At 33.7% G+C, this 26702-nt stretch overlaps 1 protein-coding gene across 2 annotated transcripts in view; it reads right to left on the reverse strand.

Moving 5' to 3' along the window:
• Positions 1-26702, reverse strand: part of PSMD14 (proteasome (prosome, macropain) 26S subunit, non-ATPase, 14) — a 97938-nt gene that overhangs the window by 17730 nt on the left and 53506 nt on the right. For both annotated transcript variants that reach the window (XM_012728936.1, XM_004674610.2), the window contains exons 4-8: positions 25029-25100; positions 24702-24821; positions 22192-22262; positions 21087-21237; positions 7658-7765 (exon numbers count right to left, since the gene is read on the reverse strand). In XM_012728936.1, the coding sequence (XP_012584390.1) occupies positions 7658-7765; positions 21087-21237; positions 22192-22262; positions 24702-24821; positions 25029-25100 (522 nt within the window). The remainder of the gene's footprint in view (positions 1-7657; positions 7766-21086; positions 21238-22191; positions 22263-24701; positions 24822-25028; positions 25101-26702) is intronic.

The following is a 26702-nucleotide window of genomic DNA, read 5'->3' on the forward strand; positions in this document are numbered from 1 at the left end:
GGGAGCAGAACAGGCAGATGGATGAAGTACACTGCTGAGAGGAGCAGCGGGCGGGTCAGGAGAGGTCTGCCAGGCCATGTGGTCACCTCCGGAGCAGGCAGGGATGGAACTCATGCAGAGGTGTCTTCAGCTTCTAGGTGCTGTGCTTTAACCGGCTGTGCCCCCCAGGGAGGGCTCCCTTAACTCAGTTTTAATAAATTCAAATAATTGTGTTTTACATGTTTCCAAATTAACAAAGCAGAGTTTGTTCTTTACTAGGTCTGTTTAGTTCATGCTTTTATCTAGTGACAACCAATCTCACTCACCAATCACAATTTTTTCCAGTGTACTTTTTCTCCAAAATAAGTAGGCAAATCATAATAGAAATTTAGGTTAGTGGTATGGTTTTTATTAAGAAATGAAAATCCTGCCATGTGATAGAATCCATTCACAACTGCCCAAACATTTAACTTTGACAAAAAAGATTCAAATGATGTTCAGGAAATTTTGTGGGGATCATCTATCAGCTTTTTAAGACCTAAGAAGTACAAAAATACACGTTGGACATATTCTCAACAACAGTAAAATAGAAAGGGCTTTGGCTTAACAATTCTCAAGAATCTAAAGATAAAGCTAGCCCAAACTACCACACTCTCTTAATTATTAGATTTTTTTTTAAAGATTTATTTATTTATGCATACAGAACTGGGGTACAGGCCAGAGGTGCAGGGGCGGCGAGAGGCTTCACCAGAGACAGAGTGGGGAGCAGAACAGGCAGATCCACGAAGTACACTGCTGAGGGGAGCAGCGGGCGGGTCAGGAGAGGTCTGCCACGCCATGTGGTCTCCTCCGGGGCAGGCGGCAGGCGGGAATCGAACTCATGCGGAAGTGGCTTTAGCTTCTCAGTGCTGTGCTTTAACCCGCTGCACCACCAGGGAGGGCCAATTATTAGATTTTTAAGTGTATTGAGTGGAGAGGTAGAGCAAGAACAGGTAAAAAAAATTTTTTTTTTTTTAAAGATTTATTTATTTGTGCATACAGAACTGGGGTACAGGCCAGAGGCGCAGGGGCGGTGAGAAGCTTCACCAGAGACAGAGTGGGGAACAGAACAGGCAGATCCACGAAGTACACTGCTGAGGGGAGCAGCGGGCGGGTCAGGAGAGGTCTGCCACACCATGTGGTCACCTCCGGGGCAGGCGGGAATCGAACTCATGCGGAAGCGGCTTCAGATTCTCAGTGCTGTGGTTTAACCCGCTGCGCCACCAGGGAGGGCCAGGTAAAAAATTTTTAACTAGTTTTCCTGTGTGTTTTTTTAAATTAAAGTAACATTACATAACACATTATAGTTTCAGGTGTGCATCACTGAGAATGTCTATATATTTCATTAAGCTCACCATTACAGCTCTAATTACATCCTTCACAATACCACTGTTCCCCTCTGCCTTGACCTGATTCACCCAACCTCCTTTCCCCCTGTCCTCTGGAAATCACTAACTGGTATTAGGTTTATTTTTGTTTTATTTACTTCATGTTTCTTTTCAATATATGAGTAAAATAATACAATGTTTCTCTCTGTCTAGTTTATTTAACTAAGGATAATACTCTCCTGGTCCATTCATATTGCTGCAAATAACAGGACTTCTGTGTTACCTTTATGCGAATTACAAAGTGTGTTCTCTGGGTGAAAGAATTAGGAAAAAAGCTAGCCTTCTTGGTAGCACAAGGGTTTGAGTATGAGCACTATGAAGCGATCCACAGCCACTGCATCATGAGTTCGATCTCCAGCCAGGCAGCTGACCTACAAAGTACAGCAGACCTCTCCTGTCTCGCCTGCTGCTCCCCTCAACAGTGTACTTCATTGAACTGCATGTTCTGCTCCCCACTCTGTCTCTGGTGCATCCTCTCACCGCCCCTGTACCTCTGGCCTGTACCCCAGTTCTGTAGGCATAAATAAATAAATTTTTTAAAAAGAAAAAAAAACACTGGGTCCTTCTGAAATAGCCTATCTGAAGAATGGAGCTTAAGCTAGATTTCAAGCATCAACTGTCTCCTCATCCAAATATATTTCTGCAATGCCTAAACTACATAATTTGAGATATTACAATAGTTATTAAAAACTATATCAATTAAACACATAGATTAGCCAGTGAAGCCATAGATAGGCATACATTTTGGATATTAACTGTCATACTGAAATCTAAAGGCACTACTTATTTGATTTTTAATGACATTATTTAGATGAAAGTAGAAAAACACAGGTAACATTGAAGATGAGCAGGTATAATGTTAACAAAGTAAATGTAGTTTAATCAAATGATATCCTCAAGCACTGCCTTTCTATTTCACTCATTTACTTGTAGTGCACTCCCAGCACATTCACCCAGATCATAAATTAATTGGCCATGTGTAATCCTCCTTCCACACGAGCCCAAAAATACGGCCATTTTTTAGGTCAGTGAATGATAAATTCTCTAAATTAACCCAAGCAGGAAACTAATTTTCTGAAAGGGTCAAAATGAGAATTAAATAAAATATACAAACAAACACTAGGAAATTTCTTAAAACAGCAATACTTAACTTTGAAATTTATACTTAATAAACATATTACAACTAGGAAAATTTAATAAGCATGTCTTGATTAAAACATATGCCCCTGAATTCATTCATTGATTTCTTGAAATGTGCAGTTGTTTTACAGAAGCATTATTAATAGTTCTATATATATATTACATACATTAGATTAAATAAGGTTTCATTGGTTAATCTGAGAGACTAGCCATCTTTTTCAGCACTATTCTGAAAACAAGACCTTTTGGATTTAATAATAGTCTTAGCTCATTTGCTTCTTGAATATCCTGACTTCTCTGTTCTGTGCTCAAAACCTACCAACATTTCAAAACAGGAATCAGATCTGCTTAATCTGTATTCAATATCAGTCTAAGATGCTATCTACTTTACATAAAGAGTAGTTTAGAGGAGAAACTAGATGAAGGGAGTTTGAGAAACTGATGATTTAACTTCCAGGTTATTTCTATCTTTCAGTTAATCTTTAGAGTAGAAGTTTATAATTTTGCTGGTATAACAAATTCAAAACAAGTATGTAAGTAATCACTACCATTGAAATAAGACTTCAGGCCCTCCCTGGTGGCGCAGCGGGTTAAAGCACAGCACTGAGAATCTGAAGCCACTTCCGCATGAGTTCAATTCCCGCCTGCCGTGGAGGAGACCACATGGCGAGCCAGACCTCTCCTGACCCGCCCACTGCTTCCCTCAGCAGTTCTGCTCCCTACTCTGTCTCTGGTGAAGCCTCTCACCGCCCCTGAGCCTCTGGCCTGTACCCCAGTTCTGTATGAATAAATAAATAAATCTTAAAAAAAAAAAAAAAAAGAAATAAGACTTCAAAATAAACCATTTTAAATTATTTTATATTTCTGTATCCATTTATTCATGTGAATTATTAAGCTTATTTAATAAATTTGGGAGAAGAGATACTAAAGCCCAGTGAGTATTTAAGACTAAATTAACCACTAGTGCAAAAATAACACAGAAGGAAAATAATAAATTCAGAACTACAGTGTATCTAAACAAGGTTGACTGAAACTATGGAATTAAAATATAGGCAGTTTTTGAGAGACATCCAGCTACCAGGTTGGATGGAATTGTGTAGAACCATTATTTTATGTAGAGAGAGGCTAACAACAGTTCCTAAAATAAGCTTCTTTACTTAAATGTCTTCCTATATAATGACTATGTCAGATAATTAAAAGCAACTAAGATCCACCCTAGTTATACTTCCCCGACATTGCCTAGACTACTGAGAAGAGGTTAGAAGTTATAACTCTAGATACTCACTGCTAATGGAAAAACCAGCATATTACAAACCATAGTTTCAGAACTATATAATTACTAATTTTAAAAATTTAAAGCTCTTAAAAAAGTATGGCATGTTAATTTAGTTATAGAGATAAAACTGTCAGTCTTAATTTTATGTTGATAAAGTGAAAAATGTGGTGCTAAATAATATCCATCAAATCATTTGAAAATGAAATTGTATATAAACATAATAATTCAAAGAGACCAAAATATAGTGCTATACCGTTTCTTCTAGAGGGTAAAACTGGGCTTCAATGCAAAAGTAGAGAAGAAAACTTTTGCTAAATAACAATTTTCACTTTTTTATATTCAGTTGCAAAAACATATATTATATATGCAAAAATTAATCAACTAAACTTCCAAACTATAAAAGGAAGAGGAACCCTAGTTACATATACCAACTCCTCCAGTAACTCACTAGATAACCTAGGTAATTAAAACTTTCTGTGTCTCAGTTTTGTCATCTATAAAAAGAGCACAATGGTTTCTTCCAGTGCAACTGTTCTTATAACTGTTCAATAATTTCTAAATAGCTTAACTCCATTAGACAATGCAGTAGTACTTAGGACTAGGTACAAAGATTCAGAGTTCTAGTACAATGGAGCTATGCACTATTATTTACTATATTTCCATGGGACTGACAACTAGTCCTCACAGAACTCTGGCTCTTAATGGCCTGAAGTGTTACTGAACACTAAAAACGCTTTTAATGTAATAGTTTAAATTTTTTAGTTTCTCAAGTAAATGTTGGTTAGTTCTCAATTCTTTACAGGCACAATGCTTTAAAGCTAAGAATTATGGTCAAATGTTCCAAGCACAAAATAACATAGTCTTGGCCCTCCCAGGTGGCGCAGCGGGTTAAAGCACAGCACTGAGAAGCTAAAGCCACTTCTGCATGAGTTCGATTCCCGCCTGCCCCGGAGGTGACCACATGGCGTGGCAGACCTCTCCTGACCCGCCCGCTGCTCCCCTCAGCAGTGTACTTCGTAGATCTGCCTGTTCTGCTCCCCACTCTGTCTCTGGTGAAGTCTTTCGCCCCCTCCGCATCTCTGGCCTGTACCCCAGTTCTGTATGAATAAATAAATCTTTAAAAAAATAATAACATAGTCTTATATATTAATATAAAAGCCTATAGAATAGGCATTTATGATCCCAACTCTACTGGGATTATTAAAGATGTATCTTACTCAAATATGAAAGTTAATATAAATATTGTCTATTAGCTTTGTCTTGTGATACAGACTTCAATATTGCTATTGGAGTTTTAAAATAACACCTGCTGTGCCTCCCTGGTGGTGCACCAGGTTAAGATGCAGCACTATGAGGCTATCAGCAGCCTCTGCAGACACTGCAGCATGTCTGGAGTTCCATCCCTGGACAGAGAGGTGACCCACATGGAGCAGCAGACCTCTCCTGCCTCACCCACTGCTCCTCTCAGCACTGTATTTCACTCAATCAGCCTGTTCTGTTCCCTGCTCTCACTCTATTGAATCTTCTCAAATCCTGCATCTCTGGCCTATACCCCAGCTCTTGTATTCATGAATAAATCTTTAATAATAATAAAAAAAAACCTCCTAAAAGTAATATATGTTTTACTGTAGTAAATTTTTAAAGAAATCAAGAAGGAATAATCCATAAACCTACCATAATCCAAAGGTAATCAATACCAATTAGTTAGTGCAAATTTACAGGCACAGTTTATAAAATATATACTTTCAAAAAGAAGAATCTATACATCCTATTTTGTAATACTGCTAACATGTTTTGAACTTGCCTCAAATTATTTAATAGTAATCTAAAATTGTAATAATTTCTCCCTGTTATTGTAGGTATACAGTGAAAAAAAATTAGTGTTAGAAAACCATCAGTGATCACCAGCATGAATGTTGACTGCTGCTATCAAGTTTCTATGCCTACTACTTGAAAGCTGATTTAGAAGAAAGGCCCTTCTTACCATGAGTCAATTTTCCCTCAAAATAAAAGGCATGGTCTTTCTGAAAGACTTCCAACATCTCTGAGTTAAAAATTCTGCTAACACATATTACAATTCTAGTATAGATATTACTTAAATTCATTCATTTCAGGTTTTTCTGGTTTGCCTTCTTTCTATTTTGCCTTCTTTAGAAAACTAAGAAATTTGTTTTAAGGTGTGGCTTTGCTCTCATACTTTTTGACTTGATCCCATTTGAATGCTTCAATATTGAAACAGTTTTCAAACTGTATGGCACCCAGATAGATGTCATTCTGATGGGCGCTATATAAACTGTAAAATAAATATATTTACAGATCTTGATTGGAAGGCAAAACAAATTAAAATGAAAGGAAAAACAATGATGCTGTATCTGTTATATATATAGGTCCTTTTAACTCGGGCTTGGAATCTGCTGCATAAATTCATCTTAAATTACAAACCGATAAGGTCGGATTAAAAAATACCAATTGGAATAATATAAAAGAATCAGGCTTTAATATTGATTTCACTCAAAATTCTAGGGTTAAAAACTGTTTAAATTTGAAAGACAAAATCTGCAACAGGTGGCTGTTGACATGCAATTAGTAAAAACTTCTGGCAGAAATATACCATGCAGTAATCACAATGATCTTGGATTGTGAGATACTACTTAACCTTTTGCAAAAAATAATGAAGTGGGATGATGCTATGGGGGTTTATAAGGAAGGTCATTATCACAGGCTAAACAGGTCCAATAATATAGTCTCTTGGAGGATGCAAGCATGGGCTTGTCTGTACCCAATCAAAAACACTGGTAGCTTATTTCATACTCATTATACTTTACAGTTTTTCCTGACTTGTAAGGACATTTTTTCAAAAGCAATACACCTCCATTCTTTGAAACAAAACATTTCACTTTGATGAAGATTTCAGATGAGTGAGTACTGGAAAAGCCTCTAAAAATATGAAGTTATAAAAATGTAACTAAGTCTTAACCATAGGTAACTGTCAAAGCCACAACTCCCCAAAGACAACTGAATGACAGAGCAAGGTTTCAGAAGGAGAGCAGGAGTAGCTACTATAATGTCTTTGTCCTATGTGTTCTATTTAACCAAACATGGTATTTCTGTCCTTTTAATTAATCTTCAGAGAAGCAATTAGCTACACAGACACAGGTTGTGGTACATTTAAAAACACATTTAAAATAATTTTTGTAGACAATAAAGATTTGTGTAAAAACAATGAGACATGTGAATCATACAAAGAAAACATTAATCACTCAGGAGGATATTAAGTGTCTGAATAAGTATAGTAATGGTGAGTTGACATCAACAGAAAGAACCATTATAAACTCTAGTTAAAAGTAATATACAACTGTGTTTGAAAGGATTTGCTTTAAATGTGGGAGTTAAAATAAAAAAAGGTAAACCCATTTAAGTATGACTTAGGAACTGTTTCTGGGGATTATTTATCAATTTTCCCATTACCCCTGCTATCAGAAATGTCAACTAACCAATCCATGACAGCTAATACATTCCAACTGAAACTCCTATTGGTCATTTATTACCATCTAAAACTGTAGGTACTCTCAGCTACTAGTATATTCTTCAAAAGTGTGTCCTCAAAAACTGTTAGGAAAGTTTAATGATTCCACTAAAAACTGTTATTTGCAACTCTACTAAAAACTGAATACAGCAACAATATTTCCATAATATTTTAAAGATAATTAAAAGAACATCTTTTAAAAACTAACTGCAAACAAATTAAAATGCTAACAATTAGACCTTAAAATGTCAGTTAAAACAGGCCTTTAAGATGAAATAGAGTTTTAACGTTATCAAATGCAAGCATTACCTGGATAGATGGCTTGTTTAAATGACCCAGATTTGAGGTTGTTTGTCTTGGTTCATGTCCTAAGACCATCATATTAGCATTGATCAGTCTGAAGGCATCAATAACAACCTGTAAAAACAAGATGTCAAGTCAATTCTTTTTAAAAAAAACTGATGATGCCACGCAACAGTGGACAAGGCATGATCAACTTGCATCTGTTTCTGGCTTATTTCCAGAAAATCATTTAATTATAATATTAATAAAAAAGAACCTCCTGCTGATTGTGCCATCAGCACACCACCCTCTATCTTGTAATATAAGGTGACACCAATTATTGCAATTTTCATGAAGCAGTAAAGAAAATTATTAACTTTGCATCTTTATTATTGAAATACGTCATCACTAAACTTACACCAAACAGCCTCCGTTGATGTGCATGTTTGTCACCTAAATTTTACCTAATCAAAATGAATGACAAATAGAAACTAAAACTGAAAGTGAGCACAAGCTAGGGGACCACATCTAAAGCCCAGTCCTGTCACATCAATTATACCTCCACAGTACTTGAAATGACAACAAAATTACAACTAGCAAGGCACTTGCTCCACTATTCTTTTCTAGTCAGATACCTTTTACTTCTTGTGACTATAAAAGACTTTATACCTTGTCTGATGATCTTAAATGTCCCAGTCTCTGTCAAAGCATAGGAAACACAATAGGAGAAAACCAAGGTCACTTGTACTTGAAACCAGGAATAAGGTATAGAATGATATGGTCCTAAGTTCATTGTAAAGAAATAACAATCTGCTAAATGTGATCAATATTTCTTAGAGTTGAAAACTTACATGCTACACAACTATCTACTAGTTCTTACATGCTAAGATATAGTAATAAGAATCATACTAATCTAATGCTGATTTCTGTTCATTAGGCATTTTAAAAGAACTTATTAATAAAACTTTCAAATGTTGGAAAATTTTACATAAAGCACTGAATTTTGAAAATCTCTAATTAGATCAGTTACCTAGATAAATTCAATATATTCATCACATAAACTAATATTAAAACAGGGTATAGAGTAAATCTAAATTTACCATTAAAAGTGCCAAACAAGTGAGATTTATCAATGATTAATAGTTATTGTCAATATTATTTCTTATTTGTACACTACTGCTTGAGGATTTACAAAATTATAAACTATTTTCAAATTAAGCCAACTGACATTTAATCAAGTTTGAAAATCTGTTTGCAGTATTACTCCATGCAATATGCTAAACGAGAAGATTTAAAGAGCAAAAAAAATTACCCTCTCTGCAAGGGTTACCAAGAAGGGTCAACAGTACTGATGGGACAAACGCATTATGACAAACAGCTCAATCTATGGATTTGGTGTGCTCTGGAAGGCCAAAACCACCAAAAACCACCAACTGTTAAGTTTGCTTTTATTTCTAAAGTTTGAATTTCCTCAAAGATTTCTCCTGCCTCAAAATAAAACCAAGTATCCCTAGGACATGCAAGACTTAGTCATTTGTGAAAACCTTTTCTTTTTGTACAATAACTATAATCTAGAGTTGAACTTTCACATTTAAATGTAAATAAATATGGTCCAAGTTCATACTTCTTGCTCATTCTTAAATTTTTTCCTAATAATATTTTTTATAAAGCAATAAAATTAAGTAGTAATATCAGGTGCTTTATTTTAACAAGTTTTTAACACATAGAAATAACATTTCCCAACATTTTTACTAAAAAAAAAAAAAAGGCACATAAATCTAAAATATAGACAGAAGAGGGGGAAGTAAAAATTCCTGCCCTAATCATTAGTAGCAAGTATTTAAGAACAAGGCATCACTTTGACCCCAATGTTTTAAGAAAAGTCTGACTGCATTTTAATTCCAATAAGATCATTTGTAGAAAGAAAACACTTTTATAAAAATAAAAATTACATTAGAGTACTGCCTACATACTTTTTACAAGGGATGTATTCAAAATGAAACAGCAGACAGCTATTTTACATGCAAAAAATCTCTGGAATATTATAAGCAGGTGTGAACCTTCATAGAATGAAAATACCAGTTAAGTAAATATGATCTGTTAAAAACAGATCTGAAATAAAATATTTTTAATTCTAAGTTAAAATTAAGGAAAAAAAATACAAGGATTTAATATATTGTTTTACCAATAAATGATGACCTATTTAAAATGCCATGCTTAGGTTGACAATCCCTGAGAAGCAATATAATAGCCAACAGAAAATGAATACTTTAACCACATCAAGATTAAAGGAATTTGCTGCTATCACTATAGCAACTGTCTTAAGGAAACTAACTTGTTCAACAACCTGCAGGCCAAAATTAGATTTAGTATGCAATAATAATATAAATATGGCAATATATTCTACATTTTAATTTCTATACAATTTTATAATTGCTTTTTGCACTGTGAGAATAGTAGGTTTCTCCTTTAGAGCAACCTATCAAAATAGACTCATTAATGTCCAGTACACTAATGAGCAATGGGTGAAGAAGGTGTTAATTATGCCACAGTCAGATTCAAGAAAAAGCCCTAGTGAGCACTTGGAGGTGTGTACAAGCTGAAGGCTTTTCTCCATGTTTATGTATTTATGGCATGATGCAATAGAATGACAGCAAAGTGGTCACTCCATGATGAAGAATGGAAATCTTAGATACAACATACAGAATAAAGAACCCCCAAGGATTAATTAAAGTATTAGAAAGGGGAAGAGAAAATATTTTTTTTTGGAGCCACATGAATTTTCTTAACAATTTGTTGTAAACTAGTTCAGTTTATGTCTTCTAAAACCAAATAGTAATTTAACCAGTTCAGTTTGTCTTATAAACATATATGTAATTTAGCCCCCAAAAAATGTACAAAAACTACCTTCTAAATTTGTAATAACAAGAACTTGCAAACTAAAGTATAAAGAATATTTTCCAGAATTTGACACTAGACTTTTATTTTTACTTTACATGCCAAGTCCTACACACCACATTGAATCTTTATTTACTAGCCTGACCATTTAATTTTTTCTGGTACAAGTGTCTTGAGACTTTTCAGAGGTCACTGCAACAGTAGACAGCTTATAACAAAACCATTAGCAGTTTGGCTAGCTTAGGGAAACCTCTTACTTTCCTTTTTTGTTTATTATCACTGCATGAATCTGCAGCATATGATAGTTTATAATTTCTCAGGCTTGTTAAATTCATGTTAAAGGTCTGTTTTCTTGTTGAATAAATTTTGTTCATATAATGCTGCCTATTTCATACACTCAGTCTTTAATAGCACCTTTGGTCTATGCGCAACTCACAGATCAAAACAGAGGACTAAAATAGGGGTTGATGATGCTATTTACATGTGTGATTCCTGCTGTCTTCTTGTTAGTAGCTTTAATATAATAGAAGACCTTGTCTGTTTTGTAATTAACACATCTTTACTGGAGAGATATTTGGAAGTGATTGCTGTGAATATACTGGTTAGTAAAATAAACACAATCACACACCACTTTCTGTTATCAGACAAATTTGTGAATTGTACACATTATACTCCAGATCAACAAACTGTGATATAACAGCCAAGTAGAAGACACATATTTATATAACCCTTTATTTTTCTGAAAATATGTATTCACTCTGACCTTGCAAATATAATTAGCTTGTGGGATGTGCAGATTTCAGTACCATGGTTGCTTTACTAATTGCAACTCTTGGAAATAGATACTAAATATTTGGAAGCTGCCAATACAAAATAAAAACTGCATCTTTTTTGTACATCTGTCTTAGCTTATAAAAGCTAAATAATTTTAAAAACAATACTGTGTTCCATATTTATTCCAAGCAAATTCAAGGGTCAAGGACCTATAATTTCATTTTCATAATTAATCTAACTTAAGACTCAAAATTGCAATTATTTTCAAGTCCAGTTTAATGTATGATTTTTGGCTTCCTCCATAAGTATAGTACAATGTACTCAATTTTATATCAATTGCTAGTTGACTAAATTCCTAAACTACCAATCTATATTTTCCAATTTTTATAATTAAAAAAGCTTTTATTTATTTAAGTAAACTGTTAAAATTAGTTTAATAAAAAGATCTGAAAGAAAAATGTGTAAGTCCTCCTAGCAGTAATTAACTACTATACCTCTTATTAAGAAATTAGTAGCTGCCTTTAGCATTTCCAACTGTACTTATATTGGTGTCCATGACTATGGGGAAACGTTTAAATAAAATGAAATAAAACTAAAGGTTTAAAAAAAATTGAAAATATCAAAATCATTGTCAAACATCAAAAAAGGAAATAGTTATTTATAATTTGGTTACCTGTTAACTTACCTATTTTAAAACATACAAACCCATCAGTATACAAAGTCTCTAAATGACTAAAAAGTGTATGTGTGGAATGAAAAGCAACTCCACATATCAAATACCTTTTATCACCTAGAAATGACCTGTTATCAACTGCTTAGGATATTTCTAGGTTCTTTAAAAATTAAGGGTACATGTGACCTAGGAGGTACTGCTGGGGTTTGTGACCATTTCGTTATTTCTGCTGTCATGTACTGCCAGACATCTATAAGAAAAAACATCTTATGTCTCTTTTAAGCCCACAGCATAAAAAATTCAGAAGTCTTACTTTCTATGCCATTTCCAGTGAAAAGCACTAAGAACTAAAACTGACTCATGCCAAATGCATATCACCGAATTGCTGTGATTTCTTAGTCTCAAGTTTGCAACATGGAAATTATTTATAAAATGTCAATTTTAGCTCCGGAAAAGAAATTCCTATGTGTATGTACATTTTCTTTCTTTACCCTTAGAGAATTGTTTATTGTAGGTAGAGCTCTGTAGTACAACTTCAATATATTGGGAAAAAGGGGAATGAGAGAAAAGGGGGATGGGCTATAACTAGCAGAATGTACTTCTTTTGACAAGTGAAATTCAAATAGGAAAGTCACCATTCTTGAACATATGTACCTAATTATCCATATATCTAACTAATAAAGCCTACATACATACAGTTATTGAAAACAAACTGATCCTTACAAGTATGGCAAAAGGCAATTAGACGTTTTTCAGATTCACAAAACTTCGTGAAAAGTACATATAGTTTTAAGTTTTGCAGATTTTTCTTACATTAGATGCATGTACGCTGTATGATATAGGGGCTTAGATTTTGAGTCATTCTGGAGTCAGAACCATTCTAAGTTAGAATTCATGCTAATTAAGGGATTGAGGACAACCTCCCTATGTCCCTGTTTACTCATGAACACTACCTCATAAAATTAGTGATACCAGTTATGTAGTTGCCACCATGATTCTTGGCAGCCCTTGCTCAGTTCAAATCATTGTCCATCAGAACCTACTATCAGTTCCCCTTTTATCCATCCAGGTGTTTTCCCTAGTAAATTTCTTCTATGTCTGACCCATTTTGGCATATAACTCTTGAATCACCCAAACTGACACAGTAAGCAAAGCAGAGTACTGCTACTATAACACACTACTATTAAAGTTAGAAAAATGCTACCTCAAAATTAAGTAAGAATTGTAAATTTGGCATCCACAAACACTTGGCATATGAAAGCATCAATAAGAAATTAGGGAGAGACATTTAAAAAAAAACGCATTATTTCCCTAGGGAAATTCCTAACTGAAATAGAGGGGAAAAGTAGTTATACTGAATATTATCCTTTCTTTATGAAAAATAATTCAATATGTACATAATCTTGATAACTCTACATAACAGCTACTTCTAGATCATTATGCAACAAATTAACAGCAAACTTAAAATCTGAACTACTCAGGAGACTATTGTGCTATAAAAGATTATCATCTCTGGGTTATTGGTCTGATACCAATTCAGTAGCAACTATATCAGGTGGTTGTATTAAGCTCACTAAACCAAACAAAAGACTTGAGTTCCTTTCTAGGAGACAAAATAAAGCAAACAACTGGTACACTTATTGACATTTCCACAAAAAGGAACACAAGGCATTAAAGAGCAAAGGCTAGGGCTCAACTATGTTAGCACCACAGTAGGCTAGGTGGATGAAAGGCATAAAGAACTTATATACATTTTTTGTGTTTTAACTTCATTTTCTTTTTTTTAAAGATTTCATTTATTTATGCACACAGAACTGGGGTGCAGGCCAGAGGTGCAGGGGCCACGAAAGGATTCACCAGAGACAGAGTGGGGAGCAGAATAGGCAGATTACTGAGGGAAGCAGTGGGAGGGCGAGCAGTAGAGGTCTGCTACGCTATGTGAGTCACCTCCCAGGCTGGGGATCGAACTCACACTGAAGTGGCTGCAGCTTATCTGCAGTGCTGTGCTTTTAACCCGTTGTGCTACCAGGGAGGGCCAACTTCATCTTCAAAGAAAAATACAAATACACCCTTCAAACTGTTGATCTCTCAGTTTTTATAAGTTTTTGGAAAAAACATAAGTAATGGTCAATCACTTTGCTGTATATAATTTTTTATATCTTTTCATGGGGTTTATTAATTAAATATTGCATTAATCATCTTTTAGAACCCTCTCAACAACCAAGAGTTAAGTATTAATAGTCTCAATTTCCAGATGAAAAAACTAAGGTTCACAGAATTTGAATAAAATAAGTAAAAATGTGATCTTAAACAACTATTATATATGACTTTCAAAAAGCCTGTTATACAAGTTTCCAATTGAAATGTCAGCTTTCATTTATTGGTACAAAACTGGTTCTAAGATTGGGAACAGATATTACTCTTCTGTCTCCAGTGTATGCCTACACACAGTAGTGACCAGTAAATGTCTGCTGAATGAATGACCAGAGAACGTTAGGCTGGAAGAAAGTGTTCAAGAAGCAAGAGTCAATAAATAAAATTGCTACACCTAATGGAAGACTGTCTTAAAGGTTTCCCTGTATTTTTACTGCAACAGCTGGATTCAAACTATTTTAAAGCAGAACTCTATCACTCAAAATGCACAGCTTATACTAAATACTAACAAATTAGTTGACACTGACATTAATATAGTTCTAAATTTAAAAAAAATGAAAAAGTTCTATAAAAGATCTATGCTTATTAGTTTTAAACATAAAATTGCTTTTACATTCCTAGCTGACAATTTTTGATCCTATCAACTACACAAATGTTAAAAGCAGAACATCTGTCTATCAAGAATAGTATAGGTACATTAGCACCTATAATTTTTCTTGGCTATTCTCACAAGTTAAATCTGAGTGTTATTAAACTTAAAATTGATAATAAGAGTGGAAAATCAGGAAGCAAACAACAGATAATATATAACTAAACTTGTTCCAAGAGTTGGATGGATATGCTCACAGAGCTATATTGGGAATAGAAATAGAATTTTTATGTGTTCTATTTTCTATTTCCTCTTTCAATCTGGAAAACTAGATGAAGGTGTGTGTGTGCGTGCGTGCGTGCGTGCGTGTGTGTGTGTGTACATATACAAACTGAGACTAGGGCTGCCAAGCCCGAACTGACCTTTTTAGGATAGTGGATAAAACAAAAGAATACTGAATTACAGTTATTCTAAATATTCTCACTACTTTCAGAAGAAAGGGACATGGTAAACCTACTCTAACTCTGGTGACACAAGGTTCAAATTCATGAAAGTTAATGTCTATAAATAAACTGGCTCACTGATACTGTCAAATCATGTTTCACTCATTTAATCTATGACTCTATGATTGTACTAACATACAAAAATTACTACTAAACCTTACAAAATTATTTGTAGATTTCTTTATATGCTGTAAGCCAGAATTATTAGTAGTGGCTGACAACTGACACATTCATTTCTTGGTTTTATAAAGTTTATAAAGAAAATGATGTTTTGCCAGACACTATAAATTCCAAGACATTAAAAAAAACCATTTCTCCTATAAAGGAAGCTCCAATATCATAAAGGAGACAACACACAGGTGAATACAACAAATGGCTTTAGGTGTAATATATTACACTTCAAAGGCCGGAATTTTAATGTAATATGGGAAATGGTAAGTGCTTAGTAAAAATTTAGCTGAAGGGCCCTCCCTGGTGGCATAATGGGTTAAAGCACAGCACTATGAAGCTGTCTGCAGCTACTGCAGCTCAAGTTCTACCCCCAGCCAGAGAGGTGACCTATATGGCATGGTAGACCTCTCCTGACGCCTGCTGCTCAGTATATCTGCCTTTTCTGCTCCCTACTCTGTCTCTGGTGAATCCTCTTACTTCCTGCACCTCTGGACTGTACCCCATTTCTTGTATATATAAATAAGTATATCTTTTTAAAAAATTAACTGAACTTGAAGAGTTTATTTATGCACACAGAACTGGGGTATAGGCCATAGGTTCAGGGGTGGTGAGAGGCTTCACCAGAGACAGAGTGGGAAGCTGAACAGGCAGTTCGATGAAGTACACTGCTGAGGGGAGCAGCACGCAAGACAGGAGAGGTCTGCTGCACCATGTGAATGACCTCCTTGGCCGGGGATCAAACTCCTGCTGCAGCGGCTATGAACAGCTTCATAGTGCTGCTCTTTAACCAGTTGCGCCACCAGAGAGGGCCCTGAAAACCTTATCTTAAAAGACTAAACAAATAAAAAAGGGAAAGCTTCTTCTGTAATCATTATGTTCCTCTTCCTAAAGTGAACAGGTTAATACTTAATTATACAGATGAATGCTTAATAAAATTACAATACAAGACGATAGATGCCTAGGTAGTAGGAATGGCTAGTGACATTCATCTGAAGAGGTGTGATCCTGTGCTTCTGAATCATATACAGTGTTGTACAACAATATAACCATAACAAAATAATAAAATGTAAAAATATGCTAGTTGTTACTCCTTTTAAGTTATCAATTATTTTACTCTTCAAGATGATAAAATGCCATTTATTACCACCTTCAATGTGGTACTTGCACTCTAATTACCTCATATATTCATAATGCTATGAGATAGTCACTAAAACCTCTGTTTTTAGATGGGAGAATTAAAGCTACAGGTGACATGTTCAAAATCATGCTGTAAAGACGAGCTAAATGTGAAATTCTAATGGAAGAGTAAGACCAAAGCTTGTATTCTTCTTTAGATCTACCTCTTATGGTATATATTTTGTAAATAAGGAAAAGTTAAAACAAAATCATTATTTGAATAACTTCAAATTTTCACCAGTTTAAAACTGTGTAATACAAAATTTCTTGGAAAAGTAAAATACTTGTCTCCTTATGAAAAAGACATAACTTGACAGATACTTGAAAACAAAAGGTAAGCTCTAAAATAATTTATTCTCTAATTCTTTCCTCCTACATATGCATTCACCATCCATATCACAATCTTCTTTGCATAATGTTGATTAAAGAACAGCAGTAACAATAACAACCACTCATTTTACATTCTAACTTAACTGTGAAAGAATGAACAGAGGTAAGCACCAACTGGAATGGCATTACTTACACATTCTTCTTCACAAGCCACAAATTCCTCTTTTCTAAGTGATAGCCTGCTCACCCTCAAAGTTTAGCTTCAGCTTCCTCTACTTTGTGCAACTTCTACAGATTTCTCCCTTCTTCTAAATTAATTTGCATTTACTTTGTTTGCTATGCAAGTAATACTTTACTGCATACAAGGTTTTGAATAAGGATTTCTTCAATTATTTGTCTCTTGCTAGCAACCAAGTTAAAGTTACAAGAACAAGACAGTATTAGTTAAATTTGCATTGTATCATATCAGTAATGCAAGATAAAATTATCAGCATGTAATGAGCAAAAATGTTATCTCGTTCACTAGTGCCACTAAATGTGTATGATTTATCTTGACAAAGAAGCAAGGATCATTTTTAATCTATGTTCTACCCTAAAATCATTAGAACTTATCCTGGAATACAGGCAAATCAGGTGTATTTAGTACCTGCCAATGAGTTATCTACAAATATCTAAACATCACAATTATTAAAGACATTTTTAGAAGTCCTTTAAGTATTTCTGATCAAATTAAGTAAAAATCTTTTAAGAAAACACAGCCTCTGTGAAGTTGTACTTGATCTAAGCTATAATTATCATACATTTATGTTTTCAAAATAGAGGACAAAAGGATATTTTGAACACTTGACCAACAAAAATCCTGATTGAAAAAAATGTTCTCAAAAGCAGTAATAGTTACATACTAGTTTTATGACTTGCACAAAGAGGCATTACAAGTTGAATTAACTTTTAAAATTGTTTGCTGCTGGATCAAGTCCAGTTGTGGATTGAAAATACAAGATAGCAAAACATAGAAGAAACTGCCACTGTGCCACTTGAAAACTAAAGTTTATAATATGTGAATGAGTGTTTTACAAATAAACTGAAGCCTAAAAAGTACTTCACTGATTAGAAAAGAGCTTACAGGTTATTTCTACAACCATATTATCATTTCTGTTAGACTATATAATATACAGAATAAGATTCTGTATCCTATTGTATATTTTAGTAGTTATGTTGGTCTTAATGTTTGGTTCTAGGAGTGTGACAAAAGCTGACAGAGATGAGTTTGTCTAAAATGATTTTTTTAATTAATAGTACTAATACCCAAGGAGAAAAATCAATATATAATACTTACTATAAATAGTACAGAAAAAATGTATATAGTTCATTCCCTTGACTTACAATGAAGGGAATGACACCTATCTATATAAATTAAATGAGGCCCTGCAATAATCTCGAGCACTAACTTTCTATGCCTGAGTTATTCTAGATAATTTATAATTAATATTAAAGAAACAGTAAGAAAAGCTTTTGCTCTAAAATGTTACAGACGAACCTCTGAAACTTTACAGATGTAGATTTGTATCCTGGTTCTGTAGCTTACTAATGCTAAGCTGATTTGAACCTAATTTTCTTAATTTTTCATCGATAAATTGTAATAATAATGCCTGTGTCCAGAATTACTAAAAAGAATGAGACAAGTTGAAATGGTTATTATAATACCTGGCACACTGGAATAATCCCATAAAGATACAATCATTATAACAAGAAGTAAAACTTATTATGAATGAATGGAGATTAATGAATCCAAGTGATTGCTTACCCAATCACTCAGAAACAGAAAGATAATACCAGCATTGATAAAAATGGAAACATATAGGAAAATGATAGTAAGTAAACAGATCCATCTTAAATTACTTACAAATTGATTATCCTCAACTCTATCTAATGATTGCCTTTTAAAATATTTTGACAGCTTTGAGAAATCACATGTAGGGAAGGAGGAGGAGAAACCCATTATTCTCCATTTTTAAAAAAAAAGTTTATATTAAGTTTAATGGTCATGGATTCTGGTCATGGATTCACTAATATATAATTTGGCTCACAGTTTTATGAGGTATTGACACAGAGAACTGTGAATTATTGTGTTAATGACAAAGAAATGGATGCTTCTTTCATAATTGTATGAATCTACATGTTAGGCATAAACAAGGGTTAAAAATCATCAGCAATGATAAATATTTTTTCATGATATGTAAAACTAGACAGTGATACATGTGATTTCACAATATACTTTTAGATATAATTTAATACATTTTACCACATAACAGTCATGTGATAAGAGCATTTTAATGAAATATTCTTTTAATTATTGATTATTTAGAAATAAGCAATGCAAATTCCAATATTACATAATACTTACATTAGGTTTAGAAACCAACATTGTCATTTGAAATACTGTAAGTAGATTAAGAAAATATTATAAAATAAAATATTTATAAAATAAAATAGATTAATTTACAATCCTCCGAGAATGCCATCTTTCATTGAATTTAAGTTGATGGTTTTTCTTTTCAAAGTGGCTACCATTATATGAATCAAGTTATTATAAAAAGCTGGTTTTACTAATCCTAAAAGATAAAATTCCAATTTTATTTAGAAGTAAGCTTAGTGCTCATTTTAAATACTGTAGTGGGAGGCATTACTGACAACTCTTTTATTTCCAAAATAAAAATTATTACTTGGTTATTTATAAGGTAGTAAAAAATTACCTTAATTATCAGAGAATTAAGCATAAGAAAGTATTGCTGTGCTTTAGTTCATAAAGCAAAAACTAACAACTTAAAAAAATTCAATTTCTATTTATATCAGTTAAGTAACTACATTTAGTAAAAAGGAAAGTAAATGACTTGAAACACAGGTATGTAGCAAGTATTATAAGTTATACATTCTGAAATGCCTAGTACATCAGTTTCTATTCTTATTGTTTTTGTGGATAGTTTCTGCTCCTGAAAAGCTAATTCTAATAGGATCATGATTTAGAAAAGACCTCAATTTTTATTTATCATAATATGAAATCAGAAAATATTCAACTTCAAATGCATGGCATAAAAATTTCATGTTTTAACAGCCATATTTAGTTTGTTTAAGCTGGTGAGCAGATGTAAATGTAATCTGCAATACTATCAAATAGGTCTCATAGATAGTCAGCTAATATTTATTTTTAAGTGCCCTAAAAATTATTTGTAAAAGCTGCATAAAAAAGAATTCCATAAATGTATTGTGATTTTATTTTAACAATTATTCTACACTACAATGGAAGTACATGCTCAAACAAGACACCTCAGCAGTATTTTAAAGCAGTAACCACCTAGCCAATTTCTGTATGTTCTGTAGTTTTTCTAATCCACTCTCCCTGTGGTTGAGCAAAATCGAATTGCCTCTCACATTTGCAGACAGCTCTGTGAAGGTGATAATAGAGCTGCTCCCTGCTGTCATGAGGCAGGAAATAGGAAAATGGCATATGGGGCTAGAAAGAAAGAAATAAAAAAAAAGAAAGAACGAACGAACAGGAGAAAAAAAAAAAGAACTAAACAAGAACAAAAGAGATTTCAACAAAGAACAACTATAACCCAATATGCTTTGCAAGTTAATCTCTTTTCAGAATCATTTAGCATATTTAATCATTCATCTGCGTCCTTACTCCGAAACATAGGAGTGGTTGAGACAAGTCTTTGGGACAAGTTTTTATTGTCTAAAATATTTGAAACATATAACTCCAGAATATGTCCTGCACACTGCCTGTAAAATCGTGTTCTTTAACTAGATTTTAAAATATAATGCCAAACTATTTAAAATAAAGGTAGATCACTATTTATTGCAATATTAAGAAAATGTACATAATACCAAGCTTTTAGTTATCACTACTAAATGATAATGGCATGAAATTTTTAGAAATTAAAGATAAACATATGATTAGACAAAAGCTAATTAAAGGAAAGCAAATTTCTAAATAGTTAAATTGCCAATAATACCAAAATACACTTGCACAGAGTTTTCGCTTGTTTTTTATTTTTGTTTTGGTAAGAAAACAGTCATTGTTTTTTGAGTGTGTAATTAAGAACCCTGCTTTAAACAAAATAGATTTTTATTTAATGTGCTAGTCAACAGAATGTGGCAGTAGATGCTAATAAAGAAAGACTCTACCTTTCCCTTTACACTCTGAATGGGATCCACAACCACTGCCACAGCTCTCTCCGACAAGGCTTCAAAGCTCTGCTGAGTGTTGATATCCACACCAGAAAGCCAACAACCAAAGCCAGGGTGACTGTGATACCAACCAACAACCATCTCAGGCCTGAAACAAAGAGGGCATTTGGAGGTTCAAAACAGAACAAATAATACATTTATGATATGAAAAGAAACAACACACTAACAGGGTATAAATTAAGAAGAGATGAAAAACACACAGGTGTGAAAAAGCACCATTAGAAACACTGAAATCATACACCATATTATCCAGAAAACATGGAAATGAGTAAGTGTGACAAAGGAGTGCTATCATTAAGAGATGCACATTAGCAGTGGTAGTTAAGGCTTTCAGTTTTTCACCTTGTTACCACACTTTCTCAGAGCCAGTTTTTACCCTTTCAGCATTCAAGTAAATATCTACTCTTTAACTCCTTAGCTCTGGGAGTTGGATTTTCTAGGCAGAGTACATTTTTAACAATGGACACCAGGATCCACTGTTGTGAAAGGATTAAATATCAATTAAACCAGCAGTAGAACTAGGAACTCAGTCAAAAACCAATTTTCACTGTTCTGCTCAGCTGCTGAGCCTTTTGCTAACATTAATTTGAAGTTTTTTCCACAGTAGAAGAATTTGAGCAAGAGAATGACAACTACAGAGAGATTTAATCTGGGGGGTGGGGAAGAAATTTGAAGAATATTTGGATTGTACTTTTCCTGTCCTTAAAAATCATATGACTACAAACATATCTAAATACTCAGAACCTTATTCAGTCACAACTCTCAAATAACATAAAATATGCAAACTCTTGCAATTATAAGTAACTGGACAGTAGCTCCATGTGCTTAAACATGGGAAGCAATAGCCCAAATAGGAGGCATTTTCTGATTGGCAGATTACTTGGAATCTAGGAGGAAGAGATACTAGATTATATACTACATTAATATACTTTAAATTAGCTTCCCCCACCCCCCAGGAATAATGCCCAAACTACTATACTTTTACAATGCATTTTCAAAATATTTCACATTATTTGTTTATATGATAATTTATAATACTTACCTTCCTGTCTGTTTCAACATATCCAGCATTTTGGCTTGAAACACTGGATCAACTGCCTCTACACTGACACCCTGGTTTAGAGGAAGAAAAATAATTTTTTGCTAACAGTACATTTTTATTTTAAAAGTTTTGTTTATAACTTTGAAAAAAAAACTTCATATTGCTTTATTAAAGAACATAAAGCCACCCCAAACCTGAGAGTATTACTTAGGGGTACAAAATAATTGTACAGATTTTGTGATACCCATACCTGATACCTACATGGGTCATTCAATTAAAAAACCATATAGCAACAATGCTTCTAAAATTGGAAAGCACCAAATTGCTATGAGCTAATGAATTAAGACAATTTTCAGGATCTCTTAAGTTTGTGACCATGACAATGTGTGTTTATGTTCATGTGTGCACACATACATGTGCACATACACACACACCAGAAATAACAAATAACTGAATCAACTATGTTTTGATAAGACCTAAGCAAGTATACTTCCTAATGCCACCTTCTGATAACTGATAAGTACTATTTCCTTTCCATCTTTTCCATTCTATTCTATTATAATCAACAGCCCAAGTCTTATTTTCCCCATTAATGTTGATACTTCAAAGAAATATTAGTTCAATGGATTTGTTTTATTTGTTTTTGAGTGAATGAGCTAGCAGGCAGAGGAAGTTCAAAGTTTCAGAAAGTATTGTTTGGTAGATCAGGTTGTTAGGAGAAGACAAATACTTCTGAATACTATCTCAAATAGTTACCCCTCACAGGGGACAATGAGTGATCAAGTCTTTGTAAAATGTACAATAATTTTACTAGCTTAACAAAAAGATTTTAGAAAATGGAAGAATTTAAAAGTGCTCATAATTCTAGCCACTATAGCTCCTACAAGCTTTGAGTCTAACATCAGGAATTTAAGTCTAATCTACTTAAACAAACCAGTTAACATAAGTACTTCCTTCTCATCAAAACAAACATTATTTTGAATTCTAATTGAGACTGCATCCTCAAGAACAGGGATATGCAATCTGCTACTGACAGGCTAAGAGTGCTTTTTTTACATTTTTAAAGGATTATATTAAAAAAAAAAAAAGAATAGGAGACAGAGACATATGTCTTTACAGAAAAAGTATGCTAACTCTTGGGCCAGAAGAAACTTCAATTCTACTACAAAGAACAAAAATGTGGATTACAATCTTATATTGTCAAACAAGCACTTTAGATGGAAATCATGGTATTAAGGTTTAAGGACAGTTTCTTACAGAGGTCCTTATAGCTAGGCCTCATATTATAAAATTAAGTTTTGTTTATGTTTTTTATTTATTTTGACCTTGGAAACACTAATACAAGTAATAACAGTCTAAGGTTTATATATAAACATTTAGTTAAAATATAGCATGTTTTTCTCTGTCCAAATGAACAAAATAAAATTAATGGATATTCAGGTGGGCAAAATCAGCAGATCCAAATTGGTTTATCTCAAGAAATATATCTATTCATAGAAAATCTGCATTTTGTTCTACATTTTGGATTACTTATAAATGCATTGCATTCTGTACCAACTATATTTAAAATGCACACTCATATATTTTACAGTATTTAAAATAAATTTTTCTCCAACATCTAGCTTATCAAAGTATACTTATGGTAAATAACATCAGAGAAAAAAAGCTCAAACTATGACAACAATTTCTGTAACTCAAATATTTCAAAAGACATGATAAATATTGCATATTAAGAAAAACATTCATCAGAAAATAGGTATTGTTCTATCTGACAGAAATAAAATGATATGTGAGATCTTTTATTAGGAGGTTCAGATAATGGTTACTGTTTTTGACCATTTTCTTTAAGTCTTAGAACAAAGCTTTTGACACCATTGCAATATATTAAACACACATGTACACATTTGTCTATCAGAAAAAACAATGCCTTCAAAATAGGTAGAGTAGATGATGATTTTCCACAACTACGTGGAATATGTTTTTTTTAGAAAGCAAGTTGCCACATCTGGATAATGAGAACTAAAATTTGCCATAGAGTTTTGCATTTTTGACTTGATATTTTGAATAAGGAAAGCAAAAGTCACATATGAGCACATAATTAACATTTTAAAGGGGACCATTTTTCAAAAATAACAGAACAAAATTTGAGGCTAGATAATGCATGTGAATTTTAAATTTAGTCAAGAGAGTATCTGAAATCTATGAAAGAAGTATTCAAACTAATAAAACAAATATTAGGGTTACTAACTTATAAATCCAGTGTGCCTTGCTAGCTAATATTGAAGATCTGAGTAAAGGACTTAATATTAGTATGATTCACACAAGTTTGTAGACCTATAAAGAATTCATAATACACTTACAGGATAAATGGCTTAAATTAAATACAATCTAAAAATTTCTATCATTAACTGTATGATGATGTTTTCCTATAACATTTAATATGAAAATTATTTTGCATAGGAAAAGAAAAAACACATTCACTTGCAGCAAACAATCAGAAAATTACTCACTGTTCCTGACTGTGGCATAGCAAACACATCAATTACTCTGACTGTATAATCATCAACAAATTCTCCAAGCATCAGACCCATAACTTCCATTGGAACTCCAGCACGACCATGTTTTAACATCTGTGTAAAGAGGAAAATATGTGGACACAAGACTCTGAGATGTTTGGTTCTTCTTCTTTCATAAATAATCTAAATTTGTTTCCAAAGAAATAAAATACTATTTTTATAATATAACAGCAAAAATTGCTCATGTCTGAGAGAATTTAGCTAACAAATATACCAAAGTGTAAGAGAGAAAGCAACAGAATTCCCTAAAGCAATACTTACTTTTAACAGTGCCAGGGAAGAGATATAGACTTGTTCTGCTGTATCCACTGCAGGAGCATCCGTAGGTGGTCCCTAGAAACAAGCATATTGACTATTGTATGTGCCCAGAATTTATAAGCTGAAATTTAACATTAACTGTTATACAAATTGACTGTTTTAAAAGTGTTTGGGAGAGAACTTGTCAAGTACCCTTTTATTCCACACAATACAAATAATTAGAACGAGTATACAAATATCAAACCTGTAAAAACCAAATAAACCTCAGTACTCAGGCAAATATTCAGGGGACATAAAGTTTAAGTCTTTCAACAGTGCTAAACTACTGGGGCTACCAAATAACTCGAAAGTATCAAGTGGCCATGTTTCTTACCTCAGTGTGAATCTCAAATGCTGCTTAACCTGCTAGATTAAAGGATCAACACAAACAGCAAATTCTTGGAGCTTCATTTTCAGCTAAAGACTGCATGTAGATTAGGGCTATGGGATCTCTTTGTAAATATGTAGGTATAAGGAGGGGGAGAGCGGGCACAAGATTTCTAATCCCTAGGTGAAAGAGCTGTGAACAAACACTCAGCACTTCACCTGATGAAGTTGTTCCCTTCCCCCAACAAATTTTTTGCTTTTTAAAGATTTATTTATTTATACATACAGAACTGAGGTACAGGCCAGAGGTGCAGGGGGCATGAGGATTCACCAGAGACAAAGTGGGGAGCAGAACAGGCAGATCTACTGAAATACACTGCTGAGGTAGAGTAGCGGGTGTCAGGAGAGAGGTCTGCCACACCATGTGGGCCAGCTCCCTGGCTGGGGATTGAACTGGTGCTGCAGTAGCTGCGATAGTTTCATAGTGCTGCACTTTAACCCACTGAGCCACCAGGGAGGACCCCCCACACACACACAACAAATTTGAACAACTGTTCCAGTGTGAACTGTAAGTATAATATGACATTACTTCCAAATTCTGACCACTACCTTTAAAACAAGTATATTATTAATCTTATTGCACAATAAAAAGATACCATTTCCCTATTTGCTTCATCAAAAGCAACAAACTTTTTCTTCCTTTAAAAAAGATTTACTGGGGTATAGGCCTGTGGTGCAAGGGGTGAGAGGATTTACCAGAGACAGAGTGGGGGGGCAGAACAGGTAAATTTACTGAAATACACTGCTAAAGGAAGCAATGCGTAAGACAGGAGAGGTCAAAAGCAGCAAGCTTCTTTTGACTATGTCTATTGTCTTTACCTTCAAGTTGCTACTACCTGACAACTATAATTCTGCCCCAATTAATGTACATAAAAATCTTGGTTTTTAATACTTGTCCATCTGGGATGTGACTTAGAATAGCCAGATTCTGTCTGCTGAAAGTTCCCTTTTCTTAACAATAAGTCTATAAATAACACAATTAACATGTTCGCTACCCAAATTATAAGTGAATAATAGTCTATCTCACTTTATGGGTTTACTTACTAAAATTACACTACATTTCAGACTGACAGTAGGTCTATGTGTACTTTGTGTTTCTTCTTGTCAATAGACTGAATTCAGTGATTCTCTTTGGTTTTGTTTCAGAGTTTAAAACATGTATTAGAGGCCCTCCCTGGTGGCGCAGCGGGTTAAAGCACAGCACTGAAAATCTAAAGCCACTTCCGCATGAGTTCGATTCCCGCCTGCCCC

Source organism: Condylura cristata, unplaced genomic scaffold, assembly GCF_000260355.1.
Source record: "Condylura cristata isolate star-nosed mole 26May11 unplaced genomic scaffold, ConCri1.0 scaffold00002, whole genome shotgun sequence".
Taxonomy (NCBI): Eukaryota; Metazoa; Chordata; class Mammalia; order Eulipotyphla; family Talpidae; genus Condylura; species Condylura cristata.